General features: G+C 46.3%; 1 protein-coding gene across 6 annotated transcripts in view; it reads left to right on the plus strand.

The window, feature by feature from the left end:
- The window catches only part of KDM4B (lysine demethylase 4B), an 81,537-nt gene that overhangs the window by 54,026 nt on the left and 10,137 nt on the right, over positions 1-17,374 (plus strand). For 4 of the 6 annotated variants that reach the window (XM_080359274.1, XM_080359275.1, XM_080359278.1 and 1 more), the window contains 8 exons: positions 3,371-3,540; positions 6,366-6,850; positions 7,572-7,692; positions 10,254-10,432; positions 11,488-11,710; positions 14,540-14,616; positions 14,794-14,849; positions 15,308-15,416. In XM_080359274.1, the coding sequence (XP_080215400.1) occupies positions 3,371-3,540; positions 6,366-6,850; positions 7,572-7,692; positions 10,254-10,432; positions 11,488-11,710; positions 14,540-14,616; positions 14,794-14,849; positions 15,308-15,416 (1,420 nt within the window). The remainder of the gene's footprint in view (positions 1-3,370; positions 3,541-6,365; positions 6,851-7,571; positions 7,693-10,253; positions 10,433-11,487; positions 11,711-14,539; positions 14,617-14,793; positions 14,850-15,307; positions 15,417-17,374) is intronic. The other 2 variants (XM_080359276.1, XM_080359277.1) reach the window with 1 other exon arrangement.

Below are 17,374 nucleotides of genomic sequence, written 5' to 3' on the forward strand. Positions count from 1 at the left end.
TCAAAACACATAATAAATAGGGTGTTTGTGCAGATAACTGACCTGCGCGACGTTGCTCTTTTCCAGAGGTTTTATCCCTACCATGTTTTCAGCTCTAGGAACAGCAGCGTGGTCGGAGTCAGAAGCTGAGATTTACAAACCCCAGTGAACCCCTGGATCTTTTCCTTCCCCATCTGGAAATCAGGGATCTCTTCACCGCCTATGACTGTTAAGGGTTACTCAGATACATATAACGTTTGCACAGTGTAGGGTACTATATGAACACGAAGGATTATTTTCCCTCTCTGAGCCTATTGCTTAGCAGAGAAGCTTCTCTCTTGACCTGAGCTATTGCAGAAGATCCAGGTATTTTCTTTTTTCTTATCTATTCATTGTTTCCTAGATTATTTCAGTATTATCCTGAAGCAGTTTTGAAGCTCTTAGCAAGTTTCTCTGCTTATGGCTTGGAAAGACATAATTTTACTTGGAGACGGACTTTTCTCAGCAGGATGGACTTTACTGGGAGAATGGGATTCACCTCTGCCCAAACCTTTTCACAGTTGTATCTACTTAATTTAAGTCACTTTGTGGTCTGTTCTTCAAAGAGTCCAAATGCTGCTTTTTTGCCAGCTCTCTTGGGAAATGGAGCTTTTAAACTCTGCAGAGAGATATGTTATTTCTTCTCTAAGGTCATACTTAGTTACCTTGAAAAACTCGGCGTTGTTTACTTTGTGGCTTCAGCAAGAGGCTGTTTTAGGCTGGTCCACAAAGAGCCCATTTCTGATCTGTGAATTCCATCAGACACAAACCGTCTTCTCTCTGGAAATGTGCGGCCTTCAGCTTTAGTTCCGGAAGCGCAGGCTCTTTAAATGATGTGCTTTCTGCCTCTCTTCATCTTCCCACAACTTCAGAGGGAGAAAAACACCGCAAAGAAAAGTCCTTTTTATCTACAGTGAGTATAAAGCGTTGTGATTTAATTTTCAGCCAGTATTTCTGCCCCGTGAGAATAAAACACACACTTTACTAAAACCGGCTTGTAACAATTCTACTCCGATGCGGGTTGTGGGAAGGTCTGGCAGGTTTATCTCCTCCTCCCACATCACTTTTACCCCCAGAGAAGGTGATTTGTACTCAGAATATGGGTGAAAAGTTGATCTTTCTGGGCTCAGCCTTGTGTTCCTGCTAATGAGCGTCTTGCAGGTGTGAAGTTACCACCTATATGTGGACGGCTACCATATGGTTAGCGTCTAGCAATTAGAAGTTCCTGTGCGTATGGATCAACTTTCTATTAGTCATTCATCTCGGGTTGAAATTTTTCTTCTTCCTTTGTTGGTTACCTGATGAAGGGCTCTTAATTTCCCTCTCCTCCAAATGTAATTAGCAGCTGAGTTTCTGGGCTCTGAGGACAGGAAGCTGAATTTCAGCTTTTCTGGAGTTTTGGGTGATGGATGCGACGCGATTGCGGTTTGTTCTGGGCTGGTGGACGTGGGGGCCTGGAACAGGGAGGCCATATGGAAGATGCTGCTTTCTAAAGTACCTCTATGTGCTAAAAAGGGTGTAAAACTTGCAGGTTTTTGAATCAGGCCCTTTTGAGAGCTTGTTAGACTTAAACCCAACTTAAACCCAGTGACCTAAAACCATCACGCTGATCAATAAAAACCAGGGTAGAGAAAGAAGAAGGGGATTTGGTTTGCCTGTGGGAGATGGTGACTGGATTTCCTTGGCTTATTTCTTTCTCTTTTTATTGCTTTCTTCACCTATTAAACTATCTTTATCTTGATTTTCTGGCTCTTGTTCTTCCTGTTTGCCCTCCCAGTCCCACTGGGGTGAGCGAGTGGCTGCGTGGCCCCTAATACAGTTCCTAACCGCAATACGTTGTCCTGACTTTGGAATTTGCATTCGTCTTTACATTGTGGCTGCTGTAATCTCTCATTGACTCTTTAGAAAGAACAGCATTGCTATTGGCTTGTTAGTATTAATTTGATTGTATTAATATGCACTTTTTTTAGTGAGACTTCTTCACAGGCCTTGGACCCTGTGAATTATACCACGGAGAAATCATAGACTGCCTATTGATTATGCTATAAGCATTAATTATACTGTGTTTTTAGAAACTGGCAGTGCTGGGTAATGGTTCAGAGCTGGAAGATGATGCTTTGCAGACTTCCAGCAGTTTGCCAAAGGGAGGCACGTACACAATGAAAAGAAATTACACACAGAATCCCAGAATGGACCGGGTTGGAAAAGACCTCAGAGCTCATCCAGTCCAAGCCTTGGTCCAACTCCAGCCCATTGACCAGATCATGGCACTAAGTGCCATGGCCAATCTCAGGTTCAAAACCTCCAGGGCCGGTGAGTCCAGCACCTCCCTGGGCAGCCATTCCAATGCCTGACCACTCTCTCTGCACAGAATTGCTTTCTCATCTCCAGCCTCAATTTCCCCTGGCAGAGTTGAAGCCCATGGCCCCTTGTCCTATTGCTGATGCCTGGGAGAAGAGCCCAATCCCCACCTGGCTACAACTGCCCTTCAGGTAGTTCTGGAGAGTGCTGAGCTCAGCTCTGAGCCTCCTCTTCTCCAGACTAAACAAGCCCAGCTCCCTCAGCCTCTCCCCATAGGGCTTGTGTTCCAGTCCCTTCCCCAATCTTGTTGCTCTTCTCTGGACCCTCCAGCACTTCAATCTCTTTCCTGACCTGAGGGACCCAGAACTGAACACAATACTCCAGGTGTGGCCTCCCCAGTGCAGAGCACAGGGGAAGGATCACTGCCCTTGTCCTGCTGACCACGCTCTTTTGGATACAGGACAGGACACCACTGGCCTTCTTGGCCACCTGGGCACACTGTTGGCTCATGTTGAGCTTCCTGTCCATTAGTCCCCCAGGTCCCTTTCTGCCCGACTGCTCTGCAGCCACTCTGTGCCCAGCCTGGAGCGCTGCAGGGGGTTGTTGTGGCCAAAGGGCAGGACCCGGCACTTGGCCTTGTTGAACTTCAGCCCATTGGAATTGGCCCATTAATAATGGAACGGAGGCAGAGGATGAAAGGAAGATTTATAGCATGTTTTCATCTATATTTTGAAATGCAAGCAGAACAGATTTAAAATACAATTAAAATCATTTCAACTGCAACTCGTGAGCTTACATTAGTGATGGTGGGAAAAAGCTTTTCAAGAAATCCAGACAACTAATGACTGCTGTGAACGGATCTGCAATGTTGTGTGATGCGGGGTTCATCTGTTGCCTTTCAGATATCTGCTCTGCCCGGTAGCTATTGTTACCTACCTTGTGTTTTCTCTCCAAAAAGATCCTTTGTTTTGTATTCAGCTTTTTAAGTCGGTGATGGTTTCGTACATTGAAGGCTGTTCTTTCATGGCAAATCACACTTTTGTACTTCTAGGTCTCACCGCAAAAGAAGTCAACCCAGAAGACATAAGACGGAGGATCAGAAGTCCCTTGGGGACGTCATGGCCATTGAAACTGCCTTGGAAGATGTGAAAGTAAAAGAGGAGCTGAAAAGGGGCCCAGAGCTGGAGGAAGAGGAGAGAAGCAAAGGGACTGAGGGAGAAGGTGAGGAACCCATTGAGAGCTGGCCGGGCTATCTCTCTAAAACACATGGGAAAATAACTCAGCCGCTCTTCTTTATTTCTAGTGAAATATCAGTGGAGTCTTTCCCAATATTAAATCTGTGCTCGCTGAAATACACCATCATTTACAGCAGCGATTGATTTTTCCCTCTCTTTAAGAATTCAGTCCAAATAGCTTTCTTGGCAGGGCTTGAAAGTTCTGCCAAAACTATTACAGGTTTGTAAAAATATATATTAGGGGAGGAATATTTTTAAATATCTCATAGAGAAACAAATAAATATATTTTGTGGCCTACTCTGAAAAGGAATGATTTGTGCACTCCCCTGTGCAATTAATCTTTCCCCTTTCCCTTCCTCCCCTTCCTTACAGCGACTGTGAATAAATTCAGCCTTAGGTTGTGTGGGATCCGCAGCTGCTGCACGAGTTGCAGGTTTGGTTTTTAAGTCGAGCTATAGGAAGGAATCTCTTCAGCTTTCTTTGCCTGGCTGGAGTTAATACCAGTCCATGCCAATTCCCATCCGTTGATTTCTTCTGCATCTGGTTAGTCCGAAGGCCTGACCTCAGCCATTTACTGGAGCCTTTTTTGGTGATACTGCATTTTATTGCCTTGGCTCTGTATGAATTGGTTGCAATTCTTGCAGGGATTAAGCAGCACGTACATGGTTAAGCAGTTGATGTCTCTATGATGCGCTTTCTCATTGAGACACTTGAGCGTTTCATAAACACCAGTGAATCCATTTTCATATATTGTAATATCCGTTACTTGTTTAGCGTTTGGAGAAAACCGATGATGATTTTAAAGAAAATCTATGGAAGCTCTGGGAAAATAATTGAGGTCTTTGCTCATTTCCAGAGTCTCTTAGCTAGACAGTGTATGTTGTCTTTTCATGGGAAATAAGGAGTTGGGAATGGTTGTTGTACAGAGCAGGAGTAGCACAGCGCAGACAGTTAATTCCTATTGCCCGAAGCCTGGAAGTGTCAGCGGCGTGTTAAATTGTGCTCTCAGCTCTTGTACCATTTTAACAGTTGATGCTTGAATAAATGGCCTGAAACTGCTCATATCGCTTTGGAGACAAGAGACAAGTGACATGGACAGATCTGAGATCCTTAGAGTGGCGGAGGAACAAGAGACTCTGTTCTAGCCAAATAGATTCTGAATCATACACTCGGACTACATGTTAAGAGCTCTTTAACCATTAGCACAGGAGGGAGAGACTTATTTTCAGCACCAACGTAGAATCATCACTAGAACCAGACTATTTCCTTTGCCGTTTTCGAGGGGTGTAGTGCTCAGTGTGGCTCTTAGCAAATATTCGAGTTTCTTAATGCAATATAGCAACTAAATACCACTGAATTCTCTAGTTTTCGCCATCCTGCAGCCTGGATTACCTCTCACAAGTGTCTTATAGTTCATCTTGAAACAGAAAATACCACCTGCGCGGATGGCCCTGGATGCTCAAGGCAATTTAGCCCCAGTGTGTGGTCCTGTGTCTGTAGTTTGATTTCGCACCAACACCCCCTCAAAGAAATCTTATACCTGCGACTTTGCTTAACTCCATAATGTGTTTTAAATTATCTCCAGACAAACAAGCTTTTGAAACCTTTAAAAAAAACCATTTTCATGGCACAGTTTTCCACGCGTGGTGGCTCAGTTGCTTGTGCCGCTCTCGTTCAGCGGCATCCACGTCAATTTGTGCATGAAGATTCCGGTCCTTTCCGCAGGATTGGTGAGAGCCAGGGAGACCTTGGAGTTCTGCCTCACTTCTTCCTGCCTTCCGATTTTATAGATTCACTTGCAAACTAGTTTGTTCCTCTTAATGCAAAAAACTTTTAAGCAAAGTTCTACATGCCAGCTGCTGTCAAATTACCCGTTTAGAAGTCAATAAAGCTGGTGAATGGCATTTGTTTTGTTGTTGGGTAGAGAATTCGCCGAGTGTATAGAGAGTAAATATGATCTGCTTTTGTGCAACTGGGGAAAAATCCAATTTGCCTTTCATTCAATATGTTTGTTTCTCTAAGGAAATTCAATATTCCTTTCTCTGCGATAGAACAAACCCGTTTATCGGAGGGACTGCCTACACAAGTAGAACAATAACTATTTGGGCTGGATTGGTTCCCATTTTTATAAATTAGTGTAAATAAAGTCATCACATCAGGTGTGGCAGAATGCAAACCCTCCTCTCTCCCCCTTCCTCCTTTGATATGGAAGGAGTAGACACATCTCTCACCACCCTCAGGGCCACCAATTTCTCCCTCATATGTTAGGAATCTTGTGTCCAGCTGTGGCCCCTCAGTTCCAGCAGGACAGGGAACTGCTGCAGAGAGTCCAGCGCAGCCACCAAGATGCTGCAGGGAGTGGAGCATCTCCCGTGTGAGGAAAGGCTGAGGGAGCTGGGGCTCTGGAGCTGGACAAGAGGACACTGAGGGGGGACTCATTCCTGGGGATCAATATGGAAAGGGGCAGTGTCAGGAGGATGGAGCCAGGCTCTGCTGGTGACAACCAGTGACAGGACAAGGGGCAATGGGTGCAAACTGGGACACAGGAGGTTCCACTTAAACATGAGAAGAAACTTGTTGGGGTGAGGGTGTCAGAGCCTGGCCCAGGCTGCCCAGGGGGGTTGTGGAGTCTCCTTCTGTGCAGACATTCCAACCCGCCTGGACACCTTCCTGTGTAACCTCATCTGGGTGTTCCTGCTCCATGGGGGGATTGCACTGGATGAGCTTTCCAGGGCCCTTCAACCCCTGACATTCTGGGATTCTGTGAATCTTGACCTATGAAGCTAAACGTTGCTTATTTCTTGAAATAGGTGACTGCAAAGCAAAGGCCCGTCCCCCGAAAGTAAAAAGCGAGAGGAAGAGAAAGCACCTTTTCCATCAACACCAACAACATCTGCCAGCACCGCAGCCTCCCCCGCTGGCCCCGCAGCAGCTGGCAGAGGACGAGGCGCCAGTGGCACGGCCACCGGTGCCCCCGGCACCCCCAACATCCTCCGCAGCGCAAAAGAACCTCCCTCCAGCGCCCCTGAATGTCATTCAGCCCTCAGAGGCGTCAGTTGAAGAAGACGACTTTAAATCTCGGCCCATCATTCCCATGCTTTACGTGGTTCCGCGGACCAAAAAGGTGGCGTTCGACAAGGAGCGCATGTCCTGCCAGCAGGCCTTCGAGCAGTTCGCCACGCAGAAGAGTCCCGGCTGGCAGGAGCAGGCGGTCCCCATGGAAATCCCGGTGAAGGACGAGGAGAACGCAGAAGCAGAAAATACAGAGGTCGCTACAGAGGTCAGTGATTCACAGGTATGAGCGAGCAAGGAGGTGACGATAAGATTTGGTGGTTTTAAGCAACGACTTGAGGACCAAACCTGGAATGAGGGGAGTCCTGAATTGTGCCAGGGCCTCCAGGGAACAGCGCTATGCTGGGGAGCCATAGGCTGCTCTTGCAGGAAAAGATTGCTGATTTTCTCACAGTTCGGTCCGTGGTTCAGTCCATCATTGCACCGATGCATTCATCAGACTTGGCGTTGTTGTCAAAAGATTGCCGAGGAGAACTGTGAGCCGCTGTGATTAGGATGTATGTGGTATTTACAATATTGGATGGTACGCAGGGCAGTGGGTACAGTACAAGATAAATAATACACTTGTCATAAAACACACTGTGATGTTCTGATGACCGTTTCTGGCCCAGTATGCTCTGTACGTACTTTTTGCGCCAGAGTTTCTCGCTGTTTGTGATTGACCAGACTTTTCACGAGCTAATGGAATCGGCAGGCTTGAAGATAGTCTGATTTTAACAAAATGCTGCATCTTAAGATTTTAACCTGACATCTTAAGAGATAACATTGGCTTTATCTGCTGCAGTAATTGGCTTGGGAGGCTCAATTGCAGCCAAAAGGCAATGAAATTTGCTGTGTGAATTCAACAAGTCTGTATGACAAGGATTCTGCCTCTTGCCCTGTACTCCCCTTTGCTTCCCTGTGTATTGGGGGGTTCCCATGGAGCTCGTTCTGGTTTGTTACAGACTGCTGCTGCTTTTGCAAAAATGAAGATGAAGATAAAGAAGAGTCGTCGTCACCCACTGGGCAAACCACCAGCCCGCTCCCCGCTGTCGGTGGTCAAACAGGAGACCTCCAGTGATGAGGGTGAGTGGCCGCAAACCTTTTGTGTTACACTTAAATGGTAGAAAACGCAGCATGTTCCCATTTTGATAACCAAACTCATCCATGGGAGGTGTCCCCTTCTCACCTCCCAGCCTCTTTTTCCATCAAGAAAAATATTTTGCTGGCTGCAGAATGAGGCAGCATTTTGGGCAAAGGGGAGAAAAAAAGAGTTGACAGAAAATAACATCTCAAAATAAAAGCTCCTTCTTAGATATTGCATTGAAGTGAGAGGTGTTCACCTGTGTTGTGTGGTGTAATTTACCACTTCTGGGTCTTACCCACATTATAAAGTACTTAGAAAAGTCCCCAATAAGCAGCTTTTGCATGGTGGGGCAGGTACCTGGGGTGTTGTTGGCCATCCTGCTTTCAAGGTACTTACAACCTCATGTTCCAAAGGACATCTTCCCTGTTGGCTCCCCTTCAGAGAACATATCTCCTGATTTTAGAGGAGCCTTGTGTAGAAGGGGATATTCTGTACATGCACAGCTCGTTTTCTTACCAAGGCTGATGCATTTGATGTCTTGCATCGTGGAGCGAAGCATCAAGATGCAGTTGAGACTATTTATCTGGTTTGGTGCGAGACCTCGCAACACCCGTTGTGCTGAAGGATCCTCATCAGACAGGTTCTTTTTGCTGGTTCGACTGTTTGGGTGACGCGCGGGGCCTTTGGCGGCCTCAGGAGCAGCTTCTGCTGGTGTTTCCTGGGGACTGATTTCCAGCACTGTTGGGCAAGATCTCATCCAACAGGTTCTTCTCCTCCAAACGGGGAACAGAAGCAGCTCCGCACTCGTTGCTTTTTCAGGGTGGGTGTAGAAGGACAATCTAGAGGCTGCTGTGAGGAGCAGTGAGTGTGTAAATTAACAGAAAGCATATGCACAACTCCAGTTCATTTGGGACAAATCGTTAGCCTTTTCCACTTGGGTATAACTTGCTTGAAATGTAGGAGCTGTCCTGGATGCTGCGTCTCAAGGATCCATCCTGGGGTTACCGAATGTGATAACATACAACAGTCATTTATTTTTTTCTCTCAGCCTGTCGCTCTGGATTCTGACGGTGCTTTCATTGATTTCACCGGTATCAGAAATCCTTGCTGTCTCCTCATGTGCTTTGAGAGTAAAGACATCTTGGAAGTATTGATCTGCATATCCCGGGTCACTGATGGGTGTAGAGTTTGGCTGTGGGCATGTGCAGCTGGAGTTCAAACCGCAGAACACATCCTTGTCCTGTCTCCCTCTCCATCAGAATGCGGTGGGGAAAGCTGTGCTATTAGCAATTGTTGGTAGCTTTTGGATACCAATATTCAACTAAAAGTATTGGAAGAAAAGCCACTTTTAGGGAAGAAACAGAGACAGCGTTCATCTTCTCAAAATGATTAATGAAAGACAACAAAATTCCCCACTTTGCCTGGCAAAACGTATCAGATTAGTTGGAGGGAGATTTTCTAATCTGAGATGTAAATTTAGCCATTAGTATTTTACTACAAATTTCTTTTATCCTTTCTGGCAACTGTCTGAAAATCCTCAAAGGGAGGTGGGAATGGGAGGAGGCTCAGGCTTGTTGAGAGCAGAACATCAGCTGCGTATTTACAGTCATTCACAGTGAAGCACTGAACGGTTTGGTCTGATGTGCTGAGCTCTGGGGATAATGTCCTAGAGGATGTTTTTGAGTTGCCCTGCCTGTTCTTTCGGAAACTTTGCAGATTGGCAACGCAACGAGTGGTTTATGCTTCGCCTTGCATGGAAAATTTCCTCCTTTAACTCTTATAGTGACTCAAAAGTCCTTAATGAGGAATGGTATGAAACTCGGACCCTCGTCTAACACCAATGGATTCCGTGGTGGTTTAATCATAAAATGCCAAGAGCCTTTTACAGGTTTTGTACAAACAAAGAATTAGCAAACTAATTAGTGCCGGCAGTACCTATCAGAGCTCTGGCAGGAGAGGAGGTGGTGGGGAATGCAGATTGAAGGCTTAGCGAGAAGTCGCCGTGGAAAGAGAGAATGAAAGCTTGGAGCTGGGATATCTTATGGCCAAGAAACAGGCACAGGATGCGCTTTGGTGGGTGTAAAAACCAGCCTGGCTGCCGACTGGGACCCGGGAGCTGGCTGTGCCGAACCAGTGCGGACTGTGTGCGCGTCCGGAGACGCTCCCGGCTGCGGAATGGAGGAGGAGGAGGAGGTTTCCTTGCTCTTGCGTCACGCATTTGGAACTTGGCTTCATTGAAAAGCTGGTTTAGGTTTCCACAGCTAGAAAGTGGAGAGAGTTATGCAGGCGATAAATCTGGATTCTCTTCCTTCTTCCAAGTGGCCAGTTCCATCAGGTCATCGGTGTCTCTGTCTCCTCTATCGCACCCATAAAGTGGAGATTATTTCCATTAAAGTCTTTGAGGCACACACATATCAAAAACAAGTTAAATGTTCTTATTTATTGAACTTGTGTTGTAGAAAATTAGCTGTTTAACCCAACCTTGTTGCATTTTGCCTCTACTCTCTGCAGCCTGTTTGGCCTCTACTGACTGTCCATTGGGAATTTTTTCTCTCCCTAGAAACATTTCCATTTTCTGGGGAGGAAGACATGAGTGACCCAGAGGCTCTGAAATCGTTGCTTTCCCTCCAGTGGAAGAACAAAGCGCATAATTTCCCAGCTGAAAGGAAATTCAACGCGGCCGCAGCGCTGAGCGAGCCGTACTGCGCTGTCTGCACCCTGTTCTACCCCTACAACCAGGTACGTCCTCCTGCGGCGCCGCTGCGGCTGCTGTGCCAGCTCTGCTGCCGACCTCAGAATAAAGACTCACGCACATTTGCACACCAAAGAAGGCTGTTTGGATTTAGCGGAGGCGCTGGATGAGCCTTTTTTATCTTTCCTGGCTCCTCTGGCTTCCCCAGCTTTCATTTTATTTAACTTTTTAAAGAGCTTTGCACTGCAAACACTATTCCATGCAGAGAAACGGGGCCGTATTGGGCACACGATCGCTCTTGTTTAAAGGCCGGACTTGTGCATATATGCAAACAAGCAACAAAATAAAAATGTACTGAGTAAGCACATCCATCATTTCTTGGAAACTACCAATATGCTCTGGGATACGTGATGAGCAGAACGGCAGAATTTATCAGATGAATTAGTCATTGGCCCAGTTGTGTATTGATTTGTTCTTGCGTGCTCATTGAGCCAAATCTGCCTTTGTGTGTCCACTAGGAATTGGGGCCTTGGATGCATGAAATGTGTTGGAAGCTTTTTCTGAGAAAAGCAGAACCCATCTCCCTCTTCAATAAAATCTCTTGATTTATTATACAGACCAGAAAATATAATATCTGTTCTGATTGCTGGATGTTGCTGTGGAATGGTTGGGCGGAAAGCTGGGTGCAGCTGGGCTGTTTCAATCCACTGCTTTTAACTCTGCTACCAGGAACCTTGAAATGTCCTTCAGGGTGAATTCTGGTGGAAAGAGGGAAGGATGCCAAGAGGATGGGAGAGCGGGAGGGCAGGTCTTGCTTTCATTAATAGTTCTTTTCCTTGGCGACTCCAGCTGCAATTTAGGAATTTAGCTTTTTACACAAGAAAAGCAGGGAAAGCTTCTCATTATTCTAATGCTTCTTGGAGCTTTCAGACTAAATTACAGATCCAGCACAGGCCTAAGGAAGGGAGAGAGGAGCAAAAGGGAGGGCTGGGGGTGCGAATTTAAAGTTCATTATTAGTTTGCATGGGGAGCGCTCTGAGTTCAAAGTGGAAATTGTGACCATGGAAGAGGCGATTCCATCTGACGATATTTTCTCTTTAAGTCCTTACAGATGGATAAAGAAGCCGTCCCGGCCTCGGGAGGGGAGCCCAGCTCTTTTGTGCACCTTTCCAAGTGCGGACAGAAGACCAAGCCCCTGATCCCCGAGATGTGCTTTACCTCAAGTGGAGAGAACACTGAGCCCCTTCCTTCCAATTCCTACCTTGGGGAGGATGGAACCAGCCCCTTGATATCCTGTGCCAAATGCTGCCTGCAGGTTCATGCTAGTGAGTGTTTCCTTCTTCACCAAAGCCTTTTGGGTATTGAGAAACTTGGAAGTTTCTTTGTACGTTGCCTATATTCAAATTGTTGTGCTTGCTGTACCTATCGCTCCCACTTTTTCCTCTCTGTTCCTAGTATGCGTGTATATTCGAGTCCATCTTGGCAGTCACTGATCTTAAAAACACACACTAATACTCTTTTTACTGGTTGTTTCTTGGCTGATTCTTCCATCTCACAGCAAAGATTCTTTTGTTATCTTTCATTTTTTGGTAATAAAGCAGAAATCACAAAGCTGATCTCACTCTTTTCACTTGCTCAGATATTGCTCTGCTGGGTAAGACTGTATTGTTCTTGCCTGCGGCACAGATTATGGACTTGTTTCCGAGATATATTTTATTAGCATCTGTGTTACTGTTTGTAGGAATGGCCCTTGATTACAAAAAGGAACATATGTCTGTTTGTTTCCCTGATAGTCAGGTCTAAAAGAAGATCTGATTAATCCTGGTAGAGTGTACCTTCACTGTCGATGGTATGACACCTAGTTAACATTTGCGCTCCTGCTCGGAGATGTGACGAATTACTGTTCAGCTCTTTGATCTTGACAGATGGGGAATCTTATTTGACTTGCATCAGCTGGAATTACTTGTGTTGTTCCAGTTGTACGGTCCGCAGGTCACCGTGCGGCTCAGCGGGGCTGTCGCTCTGGGAGAACTAAAACGCAACTCTTATTTCTGTCCTGCGCCTGTCATTATGGTCACTTCTGGCTAATAAGAGCGTGTGATGCAGAGTGTGAGGATGAAGATGGATTTCATGTTCTCTGCAGCAGTCAGAACAGGGATGCTGCATCTTGTACATCCATATGTCTTCAGTAGTCACAGAATCCCAGAATGGACTGGGTTGGAAAAGCCCTCAGAGCTCATCCAGTCCAAGCCTTGGTCCAACTCCAGCCCGTTGACTAGATCATGGCACTAAGTGCCATGGCCAATCTCAGTTTCAAAACCTCCAGGGCCGGTGAGTCCAGCACCTCCCTGGGCAGCCATTCCAATGCCTGACTACTCTCTCTGCACAGAATTGCTTTCTCATCTCCAGCCTCAATTTCCCCTGGCAGAGTTGAAGCCCATGGCCCTTGTCCTATTGCTGATGCCTGGGAGAAGAGCCCAGTCCCCACCTGGCTAGAACTGCCCTTCAGGTAGTTCTGGAGAGTGCTGAGCTCAGCTCTGAGCCTCCTCTTCTCCAGACTAAACAAGCCCAGCTCCCTCACCCTCTCCCCATAGGGCTTGTGTTCAAGTCCCTTCCCCAGTCTTGTTGCTCTTCTCTGGACCCGCTCCAGCACTTCAATCTCTTTCCTGAGCTGAGGGGCCCAGAACTGACCACAATACTCCAGGTGTGGCCTCCCCAATGCAGAGCACAGGGGAAGGATCACTGCCCTTGTCCTGCTGACCACGTCTAGTCTATCAAAAGGGTTTCATTGGCCAAATTGAGGACAGAGGAATGTGGGCAAGGTGATGTTAATCTGCAGTCCTAGAGTGCAGAGAAATTCCCTTTTCTATTCTGGCTGTGCTCTACCCTTGAGGGTAGAGGTTAAATCCAGCCTGATGTGGACTCCAGCGTCTTGTTTCCCGTCACTGTTTGTACCTCTAGACCACGATGTCCCTTTGACTTTGCAGAGAATCCGTTTGCTTTTCTGGCACATCGTTTGGTTGACGTGGCCACAAGCTGCAGAACCATTTGCAGTCTCTTGTCCTTGCTGTGCCGGGTCCTGGCAGCACCGGGGATGCAGGGAGAAGGAGCTTTTGGGAAGGTTTCTGGGCTTTTAAGGCATTGACAAAACCTATATAAAGAGCATACTTTTATTTATCCACTAGGACCTTTGTTACGGGACAGTCTAGTGCTCAGTAAGTGGGAGTTTCTCCCCTCAGATCCCATAGCCCTGACACCTGTGGTCCTGAACTAAGAAATCAATGCTGACATTTCAGCGTTTCCCCCTTTTTCGCTCCAGCAGGATTTTCAGCTCAGTTTCCAGATCAGGTTTTTAGACTCAGTTTTCTAGGACAGGGTTGAATCTGCTTTCTCGGCTTGCCGTATGATGAAAAGAGATTTCGGATGTGGAAGACAGCTGTGGATCTATATTATTGACTTTCTTTTGACATCATGTTTATCTGGTTAAGTGGATGATTTTTATAAATCAGGTTATTGTGGCAATCTCGGTGCTTTCTGAAGAACTTCTTTGAATTCAGTAATTGGAGCTTGTCATTCCCACCTGAAACGTTCTGCTCCGTTTTGTTAGAACAGGTAGAGGCCATGGGATGAGTTTGTGTTATTAGGATGCTGGCTGGCAGTTTGTGATGTTCCATTCTTGTGTACATCATTTTCAAAACTCCTTCTCTGTCTTTTCCCCATTGGCTTCAGTGGCAAACCTCAGTGCCTTTTACAGGATTTTAAGGGCATTTTTGGTCTTATTTCCTTGTCTTTATAATGGGTATAATACCTACATGCTGCCAAGTATGTAGGAGGGTTTGATGCTTGCATATTGCAAGCTCTGTAAAATCATATATTTCTAGCACTTCATAGAACCAGAAATGAGTTTAAATACTGTTAAATATGTGGAATGCATGGATTTAATTACAGTTCTTATAATACCACTTAGCAAAGCCAACTGCTTCGGTGATGCTCCCGTTCCGTGCTCTCTGCTGTTGTGATGTGTGGGTGCGTTCCCGCAGCGGCAGCATCACAGAGTCACAGAATCTGAGTGCGGTTCTTGCCTGGAGGACCAAGCGCTGCTGTTGGCCTCACAAAAAGAAGAAGAAAACTAAAGCTAAGTTGTTTTCTTTCAGGCTGTTACGGAATTCGTCCAGACTTGGTGAATGAAAGCTGGTCTTGCTCACGGTGCTCAGCCAACGCGTGGGCAGCGGTAAGTGTCTGCGCATCAGTGATTAACTGTGGGAGTTAATTAGATAGAGAGGTGGGTGGTGGGGAGGGTCCCGTTTGCCTTTGCATCCCAGATGTGGTGTAACCATTTATTTTTGGGCAAGGCGGGCAGGCTCGCGGAGCTTTTTGGGCCGGTTCTGAAGGTGTTTTGTTCCCCCAGGAGTGTTGCCTGTGCAATCTCAGGGGAGGAGCTCTGCAAATGACCACGGACGGGCGGTAAGCGATGGTTTTAAACATCCTATCCTTCCATACTGCATTTAATGCTGTAGCGTCGTGAATTTGGTCTTGGCGCTCAGGGTAGCGACTGCTTTTGGCATTAGAAACATAACTGCTACTCACTGAATTGGAATAACCGTGTTCTCTTATGCTCTGCCCCAGGTTTTTCAGTAGCAGGGGTAATGTGGCTCCAAACACTGTTAAATTTGGTTTATTCTCAGAGAAAAGGATTTTCAGAGAGTGTTTAGTATCATGCAAGATAAGAAAGTTGATCCCGATTGTTCCAGAGACATTTACCGTGTACAACCGTGATTAACATTCAGTCGGTAACGTTGCCACGGCTGCCCGACCACCGTAAATATACCTCGATACCGAGGGAGTCAGAGAAATGTTAACTGTCCTCTTGCGTATTTAATTCAAATAATGGTAGACTGATTTCTCTCTTGCTTTTTTCCCAGGTGGGTCCATATAATCTGTGCGATCGCTGTCCCCGAGGCCCGTTTTCTCAATGTGATAGAGCGTCATCCTGTGGACATCAGTGCTATTCCGGAGCAGAGATGGAAACTGGTGGGTGCCTTGTACCTGTAGAGAGAGTGCGAACGAGAGCCAGAAAAATAAGGCTTTAAGCAGACAGGAAAACATTGCGTGAGATCATAAAGTAGCTGGGACTAGAGGTGATGTTCTTGCTCTTATTGCCAACACACGTACCAGGAGGAACAGGCTGTGATTTCCAGATCTGCTGGTGCTTTCCAGGAGTTTCTCTTCCCCTGGGACACTTTCCCACCTCTGGGTCAGGGCTCAACTACCTGAAAGCTTCATTTATTGGAAGTATCGCACGGCGAGAGTGCAAAGGGCCGCGGTAGCTAGAAAGAACCTGACATATTACCGACTTGTTAATCTGTAATCTGGTTCATCTCTCTTTACAACATTTCTCTTTTTCTATCAAGAAATCTCTTGCAGAAATTAATAATCATTCTTTGTGACCGTGACTGCAAGGCACAACTGCAAAGGATTTAACACAAGTCCAGCTCCAACTTGTTATTTAGTGGCGTAGCCTTATCTGAGGGATTAGTAATGGATGATTCATTAGCTCAGAGCAATTAATCTCGATGTTAGTTAATGCCCCATCACTGAAGTGCGTTATTGCAAAATAAATGGTGCTTTTGCTGCTTTTTTGGTGCAGAAGTCAGCTGGGTGACAGTGGGAGTGCGGTGCGGGGGAAGGTGACGCAGCAGCCATACATTAGTTAACGGTGATGTGTTCGTTAACCGCGCGGCTATTTAGTGCAGGCAGCCCGGCCTGGGCCTGGCTGAGAGATGAGGAGGAATCTCTGTCTGCTTCCAGAGTTATTTCTCTGTTGTGCAAATGGGTTTTGTACACAAATGTGGATGTAAAAAGCATTCATTATTCAGGTGGAGTGATGGAGCAATGTGATGCGAGAGCGATAAATCTTGCAGCAGTGGTTCTTTATGGATCGTCTGACATTTCCAGCAAGCATCCTCTTCATTACCAGCACTTGTAACGATGAACTGAAAATCCTTTTACACAAGACTCACTTGTATTGCCTAATGGAGCCTCACAAGACTTAGTTCTTTAACTCTTCTGTGACCGCCTCACAATCCTATAGAGCCAGGGCAGTATTAAAACACGTAAAACAGTTGCTTCATTTCACTCCGAAGCGTTGGCTGTTCCACACAGACCTACTGCACATTTCTGTGTCGTTCCCCAATTAAAGCTTCTTGGTGGTGTTGATTTCTGCAGGGTTGTGTTCCATTCACACCTCGTGTTTTCTTCATGTCCCGGGAAAGGCAAAGAAATACCTTGTCTAATGATGTGATTCCTTATGTTAAAGTGAACAAGAGCTTGGTTTTTAGCTCAGTTCTTGGCAAAGCCTGGCTTTAAGAGCTCTGCTTGGAAAGCGATGACCCTGTGGCAGGGCCTGTTGGCTGCACTGGGCAGCGTTGGACACAGATTCAGATTATTTTCTGTTGATTTTTTAAATATATTTGTATTTTTAAGTTACCAGGAGGTGCTGAGGTATCAGAGCATTGCAGTGATCTGTCCAAAGGCATCTCCTACTTTCTGAGCGTGTACCCTTTCAAGCACAAGTCCATTTGTGGCTTTGCATCATTTTAAAGAATGCAGCTTGCGTGCTCCCTGATTGATGGCGTATTACGGGCCTGCACGCGTAAATTATTTATGACGTGGAAATTTGGAATAATTAGCTGTCATTCCTCGGTGGAGTAAATGAATTGCAGTGTTCATCATGCAGGAGACAGCCCATTCCTTACTCTCGCTGTGACCCCACGCTCCGCCGTGCGTTCATTCTGGAGATTTTTCTCCCATGCTTTAGAAATTCTCTCTCCTTGCTCCCTCCCCTCCCATAGAAAATGTCGTTAAATCCCCATGTGCCGCTGTCCTCCGGCACCGCTGCTTCTGTCCGCCCGTCTCCCACATCTAGATTTTCATTCTTCCCACCGTCTTCCACATTTCGGTCTCACTGTAGCTCAGTTTTCTTTATCCTT

This window comes from Nesoenas mayeri (assembly GCF_963082525.1).
Source record: "Nesoenas mayeri genome assembly, chromosome: 25".
Lineage (NCBI taxonomy): Eukaryota > Metazoa > Chordata > Aves > Columbiformes > Columbidae > Nesoenas > Nesoenas mayeri.